Here is a 16223-nt window from a genome sequence, read left to right as displayed (position 1 = left end):
AACACTTACTTTGTAGACCTCGTGGACACTGGTTAATCTGTCAAACTTGGAATACATGGAATTCAGCATGGTCACTATCTGGATAGGTTGGCAGGCAGCACAGATGTTAGTAAATGTCACCACGTCACTGAAGAGAATGGTGCAGGTTTTAAATTCTCCTGCAAAACGTAAACTGAGCGTCAGTGAGAGCCAAGGATGTGGGATGATGATTCTCTGGATTCTAGACTCGAGTGCTCTCTGGGAACCAAATCTGGCTGAGCCTTGGGGAAAAGGAACCGGGTCCATTCGGCCAACAGACACTCCCTGAGTGCCTGCTATGAGCTGGTCATTGTTCGGGGAGACGCGTGCAACGTGGAACAGACGGCACCTCTGCCTCTAAGGTGCTCCCAGTCCAGTGAAGAAGACGTAAGAGTAAACGAGCACCCGGTAAGGTGTGCTGAGAGCCACGGCAGGACAGGAATAGGTTGGGTGGCCCCTGGCTTACAGAGAAGCTTCTGGCAGGTGGCCTGCTGCGGAGCCCGAACTACGGGAGATCCAGGCCGGGGCTGACAGAGACTGGTCGTCACGAAGTGGCGACTTCCACTATCCGTGTCTGGCGAGAGGGCTACGGTGTGCTCAGCGCGTCCTCCTAACTCCTTGGGCTGCTTCCAGTCTTGCTAATTTTCATACGGCAGCCAGATGACCTGTTGAAATCAGACCCTCCAATCCTGTGCCTCAAATCCGTGATTTCAACACACTGAGACTAAACTGGAAAATCCTTGGGGTGCCTGGGTGGCTCAGCCTGTTGAGTGCCCAACTCTTGGTTTGGGCTCGGGTCATGATTCCTGGGTTGTGGGATCAAGCCCCACATCAAGCCCTGTGTCAGGCTCCTTGCTACTTAAGATACTCTCTTGCCCTCTCTTTCTCTCTCTCTTTGCCTCTCCCCTGCTCGTGTGCTCTTTCCTGCTCTCCCCACTGCCCCCCACCGACCCTCAAAAAAAAAAAAAAAAAGAAAAGAAAAGAAAGAAAATCCTTACCATGGCCAGTAAGGGGTCCCCTCTGTCCTCACCATCTCTCTGATCTCACGTCTCCATGCTCTCTGGCTTACTCCACTCCAGCCACACTGGCCTCCTTGGGGCTTCATAAGTGCCTCCTGCTTAGGCCCCTGGCACCTGCTGTTTCCTCTGCCTCTTTTCTCCGACTTCTCTTTTCTCCAATATCCAAAGGGCTCTGTCTCACATCTCACACGTAACCACCTCAGTGAGAACTTCCTTTATCACTCTATCTAAAATAACAGTCCCTAGACTCTATCCTTTTGACCTGATTTCCACCCCCCAACCCCACAAGCCTTACATGGCATAATTTATATGGATTTTTTTTATTTGTTTGTTGCCTATCTTCCCCACTGGACTGTAAGCTCCACGAGATGAGAGACTGTTTCGTACTCTGCTGTATCCCCAGCACCTAGAGCAGGGCCTGGCACATAGTAGATCCTCAATAAATACTTGTTGGATGACCAAATGGGTGACTGCTTGAACACAGCTGGGCATTCTCTGTATTATTTATACCTCTGGTAATAATCTCTCCTTCACGTAGCTTCCTCCGCCCTCTGGCTTCTGGCCTGCCATTCTCTCCTCATATTCTCCCTACCTTTCTGATCTCCTTGTTTCACACATTCCACTGGCTTTTCTTCCTCCTTAAATAATAGGTGTTCCTTAAGCTTCAAAACCTAACCCTCGTCCCTTCTCACCTCCTGCCCCCTGGATGACCTTATTTATAATTCATAGAGTCGGTGTTTAACCACCACCCACACTGCAATAATTCCTAGATAGGTAGCTTACCCAAGGACCTTTCTTCGAGCTCTCCCCACAATTCCTAGCTACCTACTGGTCATGTCAAGTGGGGTATCCTACAGGCTGCGGTATCTATCTTGAGACTGCCTCACCTTTGCTCCTGCAATCCTGTTCTCCCAAAATGCCTTTCCCTCCTTTTCCTCTGAAAGAAAGTCTCAAGGTCTAATTCAAGTGCCATACACTTGATATATACAAACCCTCACAGCCCCTGCCTCCTGTCTCTTCCTTTCTGACGCCTTTTTATCATGAATCTCCCTGGCGTCTGTGTTTCCACACCTTTGTCATGGAAAAAGTATGAATGTTGGAGTTAGACGGACTTCTGATTAGTCTTCAGCTCTTTTACTCATCAACTGGGGTGAATGTGGATTTACTCAGCTGTTTTGGATAATAGCACCTCGCTCATAGAAGTGTTCAGAGAATTCAATGAAATGGCACGTCTAAAAACGTCTAACACAGATCCTGGCACAATAATTGCTCTTTGATGCACATTAGTTCCCTTTGGCTACCGCCACCCCTGTGAAATTATTCTGTATATGTCTGTCACAGCCGCAAGACTGTGACCTCCTTTGGGTCCTCGAGACCTGGCAGCACCCTGGCATTGAGTTAGTTTACCACACATGTCTGGGGGTGAACACCCACCCGTGACAAATGGGACGTGAGGTCAGAGTAAACAGGGCATCGTTTCCTCCAGAAATGGCTTGCTCTCCCAGAATGGTCTTTAGAGGCCCATGATTTAGGGAACGTGTGGGTGTATTATTTCCAGCTAAAGAACTCTATTCGTGGCCACTGACGAAAGGGCCAGTGTCAAGCCATAGCTTTCGGGTCTTAGAGAATGTGCCATAGGTGGGTGAAGTTGACAGGCACTCCTACTTAATCCATGTTTCACTCTGGTATTACTTTTATTATTCTTGATGTTGGGAGAAGAAAACTGAGGACGTGCATCTCAAGCAACCCGCCCAAGATCGTGCTGCTAACAAGCGATGGACCCAGAATCCAAACCTAGAGCTGTGTGGTTTCGGAGCCTGTGCCCCTAACCCCTGAGGCACACCGCTACTCTTGCCCAGAGGCACCCATGAAGGGGAGGGAATGCTTTACCCGCAGCGACCTTTTTGCCCTCCTTCAGCTGGTTGGCCACATGTTCCGGCAGCATGGCATAAAGCAAGGTCTCGGTTTTCTTCTTTTCTATGGCCAAGTGCTGGGAGAGGACCCGCAGCTCCTCCTTCTTCCTCTCCAGCTGGTTGGACAGCTCAATCTCTGCCAGCCGCTGTTGGTTCAGGAGGATGAGGTCCCTGGTGGTGTCGTGGGGGGCGATGTCAGACAGGTGCATCCGGTGCGCCTCCAGCTCTCGTAGGCTGCGGAGCTTCGGGGAGCACAGGTATATCATGCACCGCGCGGACTCCATCCAGATCATCTGGCCTTGCCGGCACGAGAGAAAGGTGACAATGCAGCAGGTCACCCGCCGGTGCTACAGCTCGCCAGATCATCACCCACACAATATGCCCTCGTATCCACCGCACGGTCTCACCCCTTCCCTTCTAGCCAAATTTCTTGACAGCCGTCTGTCTATACATCCTGTCTCCACTTACCCATCTTCCCTGGCTCGCAGCGCCTCTCTTTACTTGGAAGTGGCCCCATCCCCGGCTTCCGATCTACCTACTCCAATACGAGTCTATCTGTCTCTCCCTTACTGAGGCCTTCTGCTGTTGGATGGCGTTGGGCAGAACCCCCTCCCTGAAACCTCACTTTCACAGACTTCCCCGACACTTCTTGCAATGTTTCCTTTAGGTTTTTTCGCTCATTCCTTCAATGAGTTGGTGTTCCCCGGGGTTCTGTCTCGGCATTCTCTCTTAGTATTCCACAACAGCCTCCGACACCATGCTGACAATGAATCTGAATTCCCAGAGAAACCTTGCTGCCTGGACTCAATGTGTATTTCCTTAAAAACAGATCTGTTTATTATTTTATTATGAAAGCGGTACACATGCATTGCAGAAAATGAAAACGGCTGAAGACAATATTAAAAGTCACCCATAGGGGCGCCTGGGGGGCTCAGTCGGTTAAGTGCCTGACTTCTGCTCAGGTCATGATCTTGTGGTTTGTGGGTCTGAGCCCCGCGTCGGGGTCTGTGCTGACAGCTCGGAACCTGGAGCCTGTTTCGGATTCTGTGTCTCCCTCTCTCTCTGCCCCTCCCCCACTCATACTCTTTCTCTCTCAAAAATAGACATTAATATTTTTGTAATAAAATTTTTTTAAGTCACCCATAATCACACCGCTCAGATAACTACTAAAAAATGGGGTTCTCTGCCATCTTTTTCTGTAATCTGAATTTTTCACTTCAATTTTATAATAGATATATCCTTCCATGGCATAAATGGAGATATGCATCATACTTTTCGCTGGCCACATTGATTATACTGTATTTTACTTAAGCAATTAGCTAGCACTGATTATGTTACACCCCTTTTATCACCCTATAAACAACATCGCAATGACCAAGCTTAAGGTAAGTCGTTGTGGATAATCGTGACAATTCTGTTAAGGATATAATCTCAGAAATGGAATTACTGAGGCGAAGAATATGCTCACTTTTAATGTTTTCAATGCGTATTGCTAAAACGCCCTCTAAAATGATTGTGACAATTTATACTCCCATCAACAGTGATTTTTTTAATTGCCTATTAATATTTATGCATGGATGTCTGCAACTGAACTCGTCTTCAAGCTTCTTTGCAAATGTTCTGTTTAATTGCTTCATCGCACATGCACTTGGTCTCTACTGTGAGCCAGGCACACTATTCTAGACTTGGAGGATACAGCAGTGACCCAAATGGGCAAAGTCCCTGCCCCAGGAAGTTCACATGGGGTCTTTTCTGTTAATCACACCTTCACCACCCAGTTACCCAAGCAAGAAAGCTAATCCTTATCCTAAATATCCTCTCTCTTTTTCAACACCGACATCCAGTCTCCAACTCCTGCCTTAATTATCTCCTGAATCTGTTCCTCAGTTACCACCGCGGCGCCACGGCTTGCTGCACTCAACACTTTGAAGCTTCTCTCTAGGGATGCCTGGTGGCTCAGGCAGTTAAGCGTCTGACTCAGGTCATGATCTTCTGGTCTGTGAGTTCAAGCCCTGCATCTGGCTTTCTCTCTTCTGTCAGCACAGAGCCCGCTTCAGATCCTCTGTCTCCCTCTCTGCCCATCCCCTGCTTGCATGTGCTTTCGCTCTCTCAATGATAAAAATAAACAGTTAAAGCTTCTCACTAGTTCTCCCGGGGCAGCCTCCAGCTTTTTAGCCGGCTTTTCTGAAGAAATCAGAAAGCTCTGCCTGGTCCCTTTCCGAGAAATCTCCCACACGGCAGAGAGCAATGGGAAAGGGCAGAGTTACTTACCTCGCAGTTTGAGTGCGGGCTGACTTTTCCATGCCTCAGGCATCCTTTCTCTTCGGACCTTCAGGACAAATTGACTGTTGATAAATTTGCAGATGCTGAAAATGTCGAAGGTAACTTGGGGATGAATGATGGAGAAATACTCATCCAATCGAATCTTCTGGTTTTGGAGTCCTGGGACATACTTCTGAATATTCACTCCGGCTTGCTTGACCCTCAGCTACCCACAGAGGACAGGTGTAAGACCGGGGAACAGAAAGCAACCCTCACCGTAAACTCTCCCTTGCAAATATCACTCCGCATGCTTTGCGACTCACTAAAAGGGGTCAGTAATGGTCAGACACCGTGGAAGTAATAAATATTATTTTAAAAAATCAAATCTGCAGCTCATCTCTGAAAGAGAAAAGGATAGCATGGGGTGTTCAACAGCAAACCTTTGACTGACAAGAAACAGAGGTTAAATGTTTCAGTTGGAGTAACAGTTCTTCCCCAGCTTTGTGGGACTTCTTAGAATTCACTAACAAAGAAACTAGCCAATTCTGTGACTTAGATCTGACACCCAGGCCCAGGTGAAGGCGTCCATCATGGAGGTGGGGAGACATCTTTCACTGCTGTTTCCAGGGAACACACAGAAGAAAGAAGCAAAGAGTACATAAAATATCCAATGCCTGCACAGGCTGTCCAGGAATACATAACTTCACTAACCACGGGCACTCTGTTAGGCTACAGAAATCAACTTAACATTATGGAATAACTATCATTAAACTTACTGTTATTCTATGCCCAAAACTTAAAAAGGAAAAGGAGTTTTAAAAGTATGGGGCGATGGGGTGGGGGTGCAGGGGCAGTGAGCCTAGGTGGCTCAGTCGGTTAAGCATCTGACTTCAGCTCAGGTCATGATCTCATGGTTTGTGAGTTTGAGCCCCGCATCAGGCTCTGCGCTGACATCGCAGAGCCTGGAGCCTGTTTCGGATTCTGCATCTCCCTCTCTCTCTCTCTCTGCCCCTCCCTTGCTTGCTCTGTGTGTGTGTGTGTGTGTGTGTGTGTGTGTGTGTGTGTCAAAAATAAATTTAAAAAAATTTTTTTTAATTAAAAAAAAAAGTACATCAGGGACACCTGTGTGGCTCGGTCAGTTAAACATCTGACTCTTGATTTCGGCTCAGGTTATGATCTCAAGGTTCATGAGACTAAGCCCCAAGCCTGTCTCCGTGTTGACTGTGCAGAGCCTGGTTGGAATCTCTCTCCCTCTCTCTCTCTCAAAAAAAAAAAAAAAAGAAAAGAAAAGAAAAGAAAGTACATCGGAATTTAAAACATTGATAATAGCAATAATAGTGTCCTCACGGTATTGGGGAAAAGCCAAAGTACATTACTTTACAATTCCCTAGGTGTTGAGGTCACGACCTGAGCCAAAATCAAGAGTCGGACTTTTAACGGACTGAGCCACCCTGGTGCCCCTCCCTAATTGTTTCTTATAGGAGTGTTTGATTTCCTCAGATCAATTCTTTGCAAGCAAAGATGACCCTCAAATGAGTAAATTTCATAGATTCTGTATCCAGCAGTCAACTGGTAGGTGATGATCCAAACATATCTCTGCATTCAAACAACTAGCAGAGAAAATCACAATTACCTGAAGCCATTTTGATTTTTTGACCAAATTTATTTTACCTAACTGCCTTTGAAAGGAACTCATAGTCACTTCAGTTGACATATATTTCATCCAAGGAAACTGATAACAACCAAACGTTTGTCATTAATGGTCATCGTCACAACTCCCATGGAACAGTGGCATGAGTTGGCACAGACTTCTCCCCTGCCTTCAAGATGCAGAGGGAGCACCCTACTGGGACTGAGACAACCGCAGTGGTCACGAGGACGGTGAGGGATCACATCTAGAATCTCACCCTGCCATTACCGGCTGCATTCTATTGTCTCTTGGCGTCGTGAACTTTGGTATCACTTCCTTTTTCTCTAATGGCAAACCTTCCCGTGCACTCATCAGTGCAGACCCCTTGCTGCTGCCCCCCCCCCCATACCCACGGAGAAGTTCCAACATTCTAGTTTCTGAAGGAGGCCACAATGAAAAGGAAGCCAATGGTCATGCCAGGCTAAACCCTAGTCCCCCAACCCCTGGGGACTCCTCAGGGACTTGACATGAAAGACTATACGACATACTCCCTTCCCAGCTTAGCCCCAGTCCAAGCTACAGCGGGAAAGGGCCTCTTACTGATTCATCAAATACAATGTGGAAAGGAAAAGCATTGCAGAATGTCTTCTGTTCAATCCAGAGACGCTCGGGATAAACGGGCACAAAGGTGTTCACGAGATGCCCTGGATGTAGAAAAAGAGAGTCCTGTTCAGAGGCCGTTCACGCCACCAAGCTGACACAGAGCAGAGCTTGGGGTAGTGTCTTAAATGTTTCATGGCCACAGAGCAGTCCCCACTCTCTATCAGAGGCCCCCTTGGTGTCTCCAGATGGCCACAGCGATTCTTCCAAATTAAAACAAACAGAAAACTTGCTACTGGGTTAAGAAGCACCCCCCCCACCCCCCGCCCCCCAGCCCCTGCCAAGTTTCTGCCCGCCGCTGAAGAGTCTCTGGGCCAATTGAGTACGTCTCGCCAGGAAAACAGAGCCGGCATTGAAACGGTGACAGCCAGACAATGAGCTAGCGGAGCAGAGCGTGTGTGCCCGGCCCAGCGTCAGGGACATTTGCCATGGAGCTTTTTAGACTGACAGTTTTGGGTGGCACATGAAAATTTAACCAACAGCCCTATTTGGCAGGGGGTAGAGATTCGAAATGGAGCCTTTTTGATATGAAAATCTCCCAGACAAAGGATGTCAATTGCGTGTTTGACTCGCTTGCCATGGCTTGAGGGACTCAAAATGCAGCCTTTTGAGCCCTGCAGACCTCCTCCCAGATGCATGTCACCGTGACCCACAGGGCATGATGGGGAGGGCTCTAGCTCCCCGGCTCCCCACGGGGCGGGGCTCTCGTTCTGGCTCAGCCATTAGGTGCTGATCATGAGACGGGCTCAGTGTCAACAAGGGCGCCTTGAAAGCCTGATGCCTTCATTTTTCACATGGAAGATGGGGGACCTTGTTCAAGGTCATTCAGCTCCTGAGGGACAGAGCCAGAGATCTGCTTTCTTGGCTCCTAATCCAGTGTCCTTTGCACTACTGGATACTGTGGTTATTAACCACAGGCTTCCTGGCCTGAAATGCATCCCAGTCCAGAAGGCCTGAGAAGCTATAGAAAAGTCACTGTTCTTGAGAATATGTCAGTAGTCACTCCTCCTTCCTTTCAACACAGTGACCAATTGGGACAGATTCCCCTCCTCTCTCCGGTGGCTTTCCCTGACTACTGGGGAGACTGTGTGTCTGTGCCACCCAGCGCAAACAAAAGGGGCGAAGGAAGGCAAGTTAGAGTCTGATGTTTGAATGCGTAAGACCATGCCTGCCAAATCCAAGCTCTGCAGAAATCAGTGATGTCATCATCATAGACGGCTTTGCCCAGCTGTGTGCACCAAGCAATGATTCTGCTCTGAGAGCCAAGGTCAGGAGAATGGCCGACTCACCTTTTCCAAACATGACTATACTTCTCACAACTTCCCAGTGGGATTTCTTCACAGGGCAAACAGAGACACTCAAATATTTCTCCTTCATCCTAAGGAAAGCTGCCTCCAGGGCCTACAGGTGGCAGGGAGAGAAGCACGCGTGTCATGTGACTGGTCGTGTAACTGGAGACACACAAGCCCCTTCTGCTGTAATTGGGACCAGAGGAACAGCAAGGCCTTGCAAGGTCAATGTTAGCAAGACATTGTTATCCCCAAGATTTTTATCTAATTAATCCTCATGTTGTTTCTCTGCCAAAGGCAGCAAGAACTTTTTTTGCAAATCTCAAGACAGGGCTGGCAGAAAAATGACATCTGACCATCTTGTCTTCTTGTGGTTGTAGATTCTGTAGCAAACAGGCTCTGAGGTGGGCTTTGAATGCTCTAAGATATCAACACCGTGGGCTCCAGGAACCACAACATTATCTGGATATTTGTATAAGCTGTGTGGACACAGAGAGCTGTGTACCTAATATATGTAGAACCTAAATAGATAATGTTCACTCCCCAAGTTGCAACTGAGGCAGCCAATCCCAGAATGGCACATTGACTCCAGACTCCTAACTGGCCCCAGCTACGGAAGTGGGCACTAAGGACTTCAAAAGGTCAATTTATTTTAGAAGGATTGCAAAATAAGCCACCAAATCCAAATTTCCGGCCTTTATATTGGTGTTTTCAGGGGTGAAAATGTTCCAGGCTAAGGTTCATCCCAGAATACTTCCCAATGTTTATCCAAGTTTTCTTAACCCAGAGGTTCTCAACGAGGAATGATTTTTGTCCCCCACCCCTGCCTTGGGGATACATGGTGATGCCTGGAGACATTTTTGATTGCCACAACTAAGGAGCGGGGAGCGGGGGTGCTATTTGCATCTAGTGGGTAGACTAGCAATGCTGCTAAACACACACAGGACAGGCCGTCATAACAAAGAACGATCTGGTCCCAAATGCCAATAGTGGAGATTGAGAATATATGCCTTAAATCCACTATGAGAAGGTCCATTTGGTTCTGTTCTTTGCACAGATTGTTCCAGGACCGGTAGATCCACTAGGAGGATCTGTGCTTTCTGAAGGCATAGCAAACCCAATACCTCTTGGTCCCTCTGGATATCCTGATTGCCTTTTAACCTGTTTGGCTTTGCCCTTCCCATCTGGCTGTGAGACTTCTGTACAACCAGAAACACAACATGCTCTTTCTTTCCTGTCCTCTCCTCTTCCTTATTCATGCTGAGGATATCCATGGTCACATCAATGTCAAAGAAGTCTTTGGCCACAGCCTCAATGATACCTGCAGCAGAAGGACACCTACTGATGAGGGATGGCAAGAAGCAGTTATGTCAGCCAAAGTCATAAAACAATCAAGTTATACAACTTCAGATGAACATTCCAGGGTTCACTAAGTCCAGGCCTTGCATCAAGACAGGCAGCATACAGTAGATTAATAAAATTCAAAAATAAAGTAACTTACAGGTAGAGGTTTAAGTTGTACATGTCTGGATACCAAATATATCCCTGCCACTCTAATTTCTAGCTCAGCATCTATTCATTTGTTTATTTCAGGAAGGCATTTCACTCACTAAACAAACACACTCTAGAAATAATGTAAACAAAGTTTAGTTGTAAAAGCATTAAGGATAATGTTTTAAAAAGAGGTTCTCCAGAAATCTATCCCCGGGTTATAATGTAAACATGGGAAGAGCACACATCAAGATGTTCACCACAGCACTGGTTACAATAGCAAAAGAGTAGCACCAACTACAAATTCAACAGTGGGGCCTGGTCAATTACCATATGAAATACCGTTCAGCCTTTGAAAATGAGTTTTAAATTTTTTTTTTTAACGTTTATTTATTTTTGAGACAGAGAGAGAGAGAGAGAGCATGAACGGGGGAGGGGCAGAGAGAGAGGGAGACACAGAATCGGAAGCAGGCTCCAGGCTCTGAGCCATCAGCCCAGAGCCTGACGCGGGGCTCGAACTCACGGACCGCGAGATCATGACCTGAGCTGAAGTCGGACGCTTAACCGACTGAGCCACCCAGGAGCCCCTGAAAATGAGTTTTAAAGACCACGTAAAAACATGGAAGGATGCTTTCTCCATAATGCTGAATACACAAGAAAGGTTGATACAAAATAATATATGCAGAATTATCATAACTATGTAAATACCTAGTTTAAAATGTTAAAATAAAAATGGAAATTATTCCTTCTTTTGGCACTTTGGGAACTTATTTTAAAGGCTCAAAGACTTTGGAAGTAACAGTCAAGACAGCAAAGACTCAGATTATGGAAGAGCTGGGTTGGCTATTAGCCATCCTGGAGAATTGTGAGGGGACCATCCCCCAGAGGCCTCGTAGCGGCGGGACTGGTTAAGACATTCCCATACCTGGTACGATGTGGCACAGACCCCTCCTATCAGAGTAGTAATGGAGAAGCATCCTCCCGTCTGCTTCTCTCTCCACGCGGAACGATGGCGCGTTCATCTCCTAACCAAAAGACACGAAGTGTTTTCTCTCAGTGAACCCAGGTTGTTTAAATTATGCTCTTGAGGCTTTGTGAAACAACAGTGCTTACCCATTACAGCACACAGAACTATACCCCCAATCACATAAAATCCACTATGGTTTGGGGCACCCTATGTCAGGAATTTGATATTATCCCTAATTCCCTAACCCACCCTAGATGGCAAGTATTATCTCCCTTTTAAAGAGAAGAAACAGGCTCAGTGGAGTCAAGGGTAAAGGAAGGGAGGAACAATGTTTGGACCCCAGTGAGCCTTCACCACGCGTGTTGCTTCTGCCCACACTCCAGGGCAGGGCCAGCGGCCGTGCTCGGCCTGTGACCAAGGGACCACGGGCATCTTCACCCTCAGAAAGATCAGGCGCTCAGAGCAATTTGGAGAGGAGTTGCTTTCTCATCCTGGAAGTAGGATGCCGTCTGCGGTCTAAAGTCACTCATTTGGAAAATCAAGATATGTCAGAAGAGATCCTCTTTCTCTAGGAATAAATGTTGATGCTTAAGTATGCACCATCTCACGGTAGATGTACGTCAGGAAATAAGGATGAAGACTTCACCTGGGGGATCCCCGAGAGAAGCACCTTTCTCCCCGACCTGATGTGTAGGCAGCTGAGTACCCCGGCTTACAGCTTGTGGTCTGAGCGAGGGAAGAGTTTAAGGAGCTGGGCTCCTACCAAGATCTTTGCTTCCTTCTATGGTGGGAGGGTTTCCACTTAAAATGAGATTCTTTTATTTAAAATTTTTTTTCAACGTTTTTATTTATTTTTGGGACAGAGAGAGACAGAGCATGAACAGGGGAGGGGCAGAGAGAGAGGGAGACACAGAATCAGAAACAGGCTCCAGGCTCCGAGCCATCAGCCCAGAGCCCGACCCGGGGCTCGAACTCACAGACCGCGAGATCGTGACCTGGCTGAAGCCGGACGCTTAACCGACTGCACCACCCAGGCGCCCCAAAATGAGCTTCTTTTAATAAACAAATTTATTTTATCTTTCAAAAGCATATACATAGAGAAAGTATATGTTTGTATGTATGTGTGTTTGCATCTTGATTAAATCTTCAGAGGATTTGAGGTGGCACATATAAAAAGTATGAAATAAACCAGGAGATTAAAGGCTATTTCAAAAACTTCCATCCAAACTCTCCACCGTGAAAAAAAAAATAACCAGAGTCCAGAAGGGGCTAAAATGAAAATTCGTATGTTCTTGCTACCTTGTCTCCCCTCACTCGTCGCCCCCAGCCGAGGCTGCTTCCCAGAGGCACTTCCCAAAATTTGTGCTTTTAATTCTTCTGTTAAGTGTATCTGACTCTCTAAATAGCAAGATTGTACTTCTATTTCTTAGTTAAAATAGGGTCTTGCGAAAGTAGAGAATCAGGGAAAAGGGAAAATAATGGGAAACAGACCAGAGCATGGTCTTTGGAAACAGACACGTGGGGTCATGTCCTGGCTGGGCCACCACAACCCAGCAACTTAGGGCAAATGTTTGACCCTTCTGGACCTGTTTGCTCATCTGTATCATGAGAAAAAAAATCAGAGTACTTAATCCTGGTGTAAGGAGGACAATTCAATGTTTATAAATTACTTAGCCCCACACCTGCTTCATAATTAGCACCCAATGAAAGTTAGCTTAAAAAAAAAAAGAAAAGATTAAAGGCACAGCTACAACCAGAAATGTATGCCTTAAGGCACTGGCAAATTACTAGAGGCAAACGTAGAGAAAAGTCAGCATTCCCTTATTTTATTTTTGCTTAAAGAGACAGAACGTTCCGTCCAGTGGAAAACCCTACGGAGCTACCAGGTTATTATTGCGTGTATTTTATTACGGCTTGCATATTATAACACTGATATATTTTATTCATCTCATTATGTGCAAAATGTCCTCACTTACACCCTGAGAAGTTCTCTTCTTTAGCATTGACTTTGGCACGGGAAGGAATGACCGATGATTGCCCCAGAGGAAAGGTAGTGGAGCTGTGTGCAAACAATGGGCGGGGACTTCAGACTCTCGGTCCCATTCACACTTATTCACAAGAGTGGCAGTAATATGGTAACTACAGTATTTGGAGCACATCCATGAATTAACACGAATGGGAGACTATTAACTTTCTCCAGAACCGTGACTTGAAATATTAGCCAAATTTTCAGACGAAAGATGTCATATTAAGGAATCTTATGGGAGATTCTGGAAGGAGCCTAACTGTACTTCTTTGTGTCTAAGTGCAGTGCTGTAGCTAAGAAATTGGAAAGGAAGCTGCCACATAAATTATTGTAATTTTTAAACCGGCCGTATTGAACAGAGAGAAAAGAGAAAAGAAGGAAGTTATTATTATTTATGAAATGCCTTCTTGAAAGTGATTATGATGCTGGGGACTTCCACATGTGATCTCTTTGAATTCACACAATATATGAGATAGGAGTTTTTTTCCTATTCACTCCTCTTTGTCTCTGTGTTTTCCCAATGCCTAAAATAGGGCTTATTACAGAGTAAAGCCTCAATACATATTTATGAAATGAGTAAAGTAAAAAAATCAAGGGCCAGAGAGGGCAAATAACTTGTACAGGATCACACAGCTAGTAAGTTGCAGAGCTGGTCAGACAGCACGGTAGGTGCATCTGACCCCATATCCAGGGCTCTTTCTATCCCCTTGCGTAGTTCCCTTCATTGACAACAGGACAGACCCACCTACTCATCCTGTCTGAAGTCAGTTAAGGTTTTTCTTATTCCTTGAAATATGGAGAAATATTCCGTGAAAAATTGAGAAAATAATAGTTTTCCCATTGAACACGTGTAAGGGTGCACTATGGTTGATGAGTTACTTTAGCACGCACAACCCCATTTTACCCTCACGACAACCCTTCAAGGGTGGTTAGGAGCATTAAATATAAAAATAGTGGAGAAAGAGCCTGGTAAACTATAAAGGGCCCTAAAAATAAGTACAAATAATTCATATAAAATAATAAACTATTATTAAAAGCTACGTAAATGCCTGTTTGCCTTTTTAATAAGGCTGTTTCTTTTCTAAAAAAGAAGAGGAAGTCTAGGCGTTTAAATTCCCAATGATGCCTACAAACAAGAAAGCCAAGGAATGAATTCCAGAAGGATATATCCCAACAGGGAAATTAGTTTCTTAACACCTCAGGCGGTCACCCCGCGGGTTAATCAGCATTGGACGGTTTCCGACTCTGGCTCTTGGCCCTATCAAATCTTTCCTTCTGATACGTGAATAAATGAATCTGGCTACAGAAGCTATTTCTCAGCTCCATCAAAGCCGGGAAACCCGAGGGGAGATTTTGCAGGTCCACTACAACCTGATTGTTTCCCCGTCTTTGTCCCCACTGTGATCAGTCTTCCAGATCTAATTCCAAGCCCACACCAGCGACTGTCAGAAGAGACCATCCTCTGTCACAAAGCCCACCTCTTCAGCTTGTCCCTCATTGGTTGTTGCCGGCCAGTTAGTAAAAGTGGCCAACAGGTTATCATTTTCCATTCCTTTCCCCAGGGGACTCCTGACACCTCCAACCAGGGATCCTGCACATCCCTTCCAACTGCACCCCTCTCAGGGGTTGTGGGAAGATGGCCCAGAACTCCCACAGGCATTTGCTTCCTCACCGAGCCAACAAGACTGGACTCAGATAGCCTTACCTGATAAGATAGTGCGAGGTAACTGTGGAGGGCATCTAGGTTTTCAATAAACTCCGTGAGGTTTCCTCCCAGTGTCCGTAACATCCTATCGTAGCCAGACATCTTACAGAATTTAAAGAAATATTCTCCAAAGAGTCTCAGAATGGCTTCCATGGAGACACCTGCGGAACCCAAAGCACACCCCCAAAATAAAAGCACCTGCAAAATGTTTGTTCTCATTCTGGGGGTCTTCAGTGATTGCCAAAGAGTTCAAATCCTGGCTGTGTGATAACACGACTGAACATCTCCCTGAGGTTTTACTTTCGCCGTCAGTAAAATGCCGATAATGACATCCCTGTCTCGGGGCCACAGTGAGGCACCCAGTGCAGCCCCGGCGTCTGGAAGGTGCTCATTAAATGTGAATTCCTCCTACCCCTACTCCAATCTTTTCTGTGGTCCCCGTGGCATAAATCCCTCTCCGGTCCAGAAGGGGATGGGAAGCTGTCGTATTCCCATGATGGCTGAGTCTGGCACCCAGAAGGAGGCTCGCCCTGGGCAGGGCAGTGGATGGTCCTCTGCGGTCTTCCCTACCACCTCTGGACATCTTCAGATACTATGGCTTTAAGCAAAATAAAAAGCTATCTCTGAGAAAGAACTAACACTGCGACTACAGAACAACACTGACAAACTTATCTCCAAATACCCACAGTGGCTTCCCCTTTCTCTCTCACCCTCTCCACATCCTGACGTCCCTGTGGGGTGCCCTTTTCACGTCGCATCCTTCATAAAGATTTCTCTGAATATCCCACATCACCCTGAGCACCCTCCCGAAGTGCAGCATTTTGTTTTCTTCCCAACTCTGCAATAACTCTGAGGGGCGATGACCGCACACGACACGTTTTCTGGGCAATACACAGCACAGGTGCTTGATACGTACCTGGGGGCAGATTTGTAGCTCTAGCTGGAGCTGCTGCCCCTGTCTGCACTGTTGCAATAGACAGCATGTGATCGGTGGCTTTCTAGAGGGGCGGAAGTGTTTTTTCAGGATGTTTTGTAATTCCCAAAGCACTCAGTCATTAAACGCTCAGTAATCAACATCATCAATTATTTTGCCCAGTGCTTGCCAGAACCTTCTAAGGGAGATGATCTTATTATCATGTCCCCTGTCTGAGGGTGGGTGTCAGCTTTGTAAATTCACCCAAATCACGCAGAGTGGCAGAGTTTCTAAGTCTAAATTCGGTAATTCCCATACCAAATCCCATAG

At 46.4% G+C, this 16223-nt stretch overlaps 1 protein-coding gene and 1 long non-coding RNA gene across 2 annotated transcripts in view; one reads left to right on the top strand and one right to left on the bottom strand.

Annotated features, from left to right (window-relative positions):
* Positions 1-5591, top strand: part of LOC121012925 (uncharacterized) — a 27884-nt gene extending 22293 nt beyond the window's left edge. The window contains exons 3-4 of the long non-coding RNA XR_005782407.1: positions 4838-4945; positions 5314-5591. This is a non-coding gene — a long non-coding RNA (uncharacterized LOC121012925). The remainder of the gene's footprint in view (positions 1-4837; positions 4946-5313) is intronic.
* Positions 1-16223, bottom strand: part of LOC121012924 (guanylate cyclase soluble subunit beta-2-like) — a 19341-nt gene extending 3118 nt beyond the window's left edge. Inside the window, exons 1-8 of the mRNA XM_040448351.1 lie at positions 14981-16223; positions 11208-11307; positions 9916-10112; positions 8792-8903; positions 7443-7546; positions 5222-5438; positions 2928-3248; positions 10-158 (exon numbers count right to left, since the gene is read on the bottom strand). Of these exons, the coding sequence (XP_040304285.1) occupies positions 10-158; positions 2928-3248; positions 5222-5438; positions 7443-7546; positions 8792-8903; positions 9916-10112; positions 11208-11307; positions 14981-15199 (1419 nt within the window). The 5' untranslated portion in view covers positions 15200-16223. The remainder of the gene's footprint in view (positions 1-9; positions 159-2927; positions 3249-5221; positions 5439-7442; positions 7547-8791; positions 8904-9915; positions 10113-11207; positions 11308-14980) is intronic.

Source organism: Herpailurus yagouaroundi, unplaced genomic scaffold (assembly GCF_014898765.1).
Source record: "Herpailurus yagouaroundi ecotype Mexico unplaced genomic scaffold, PumYag 197, whole genome shotgun sequence".
Taxonomy (NCBI): domain Eukaryota; kingdom Metazoa; phylum Chordata; class Mammalia; order Carnivora; family Felidae; genus Herpailurus; species Herpailurus yagouaroundi.
This window is presented reverse-complemented; position numbering and strand designations above follow the sequence as displayed.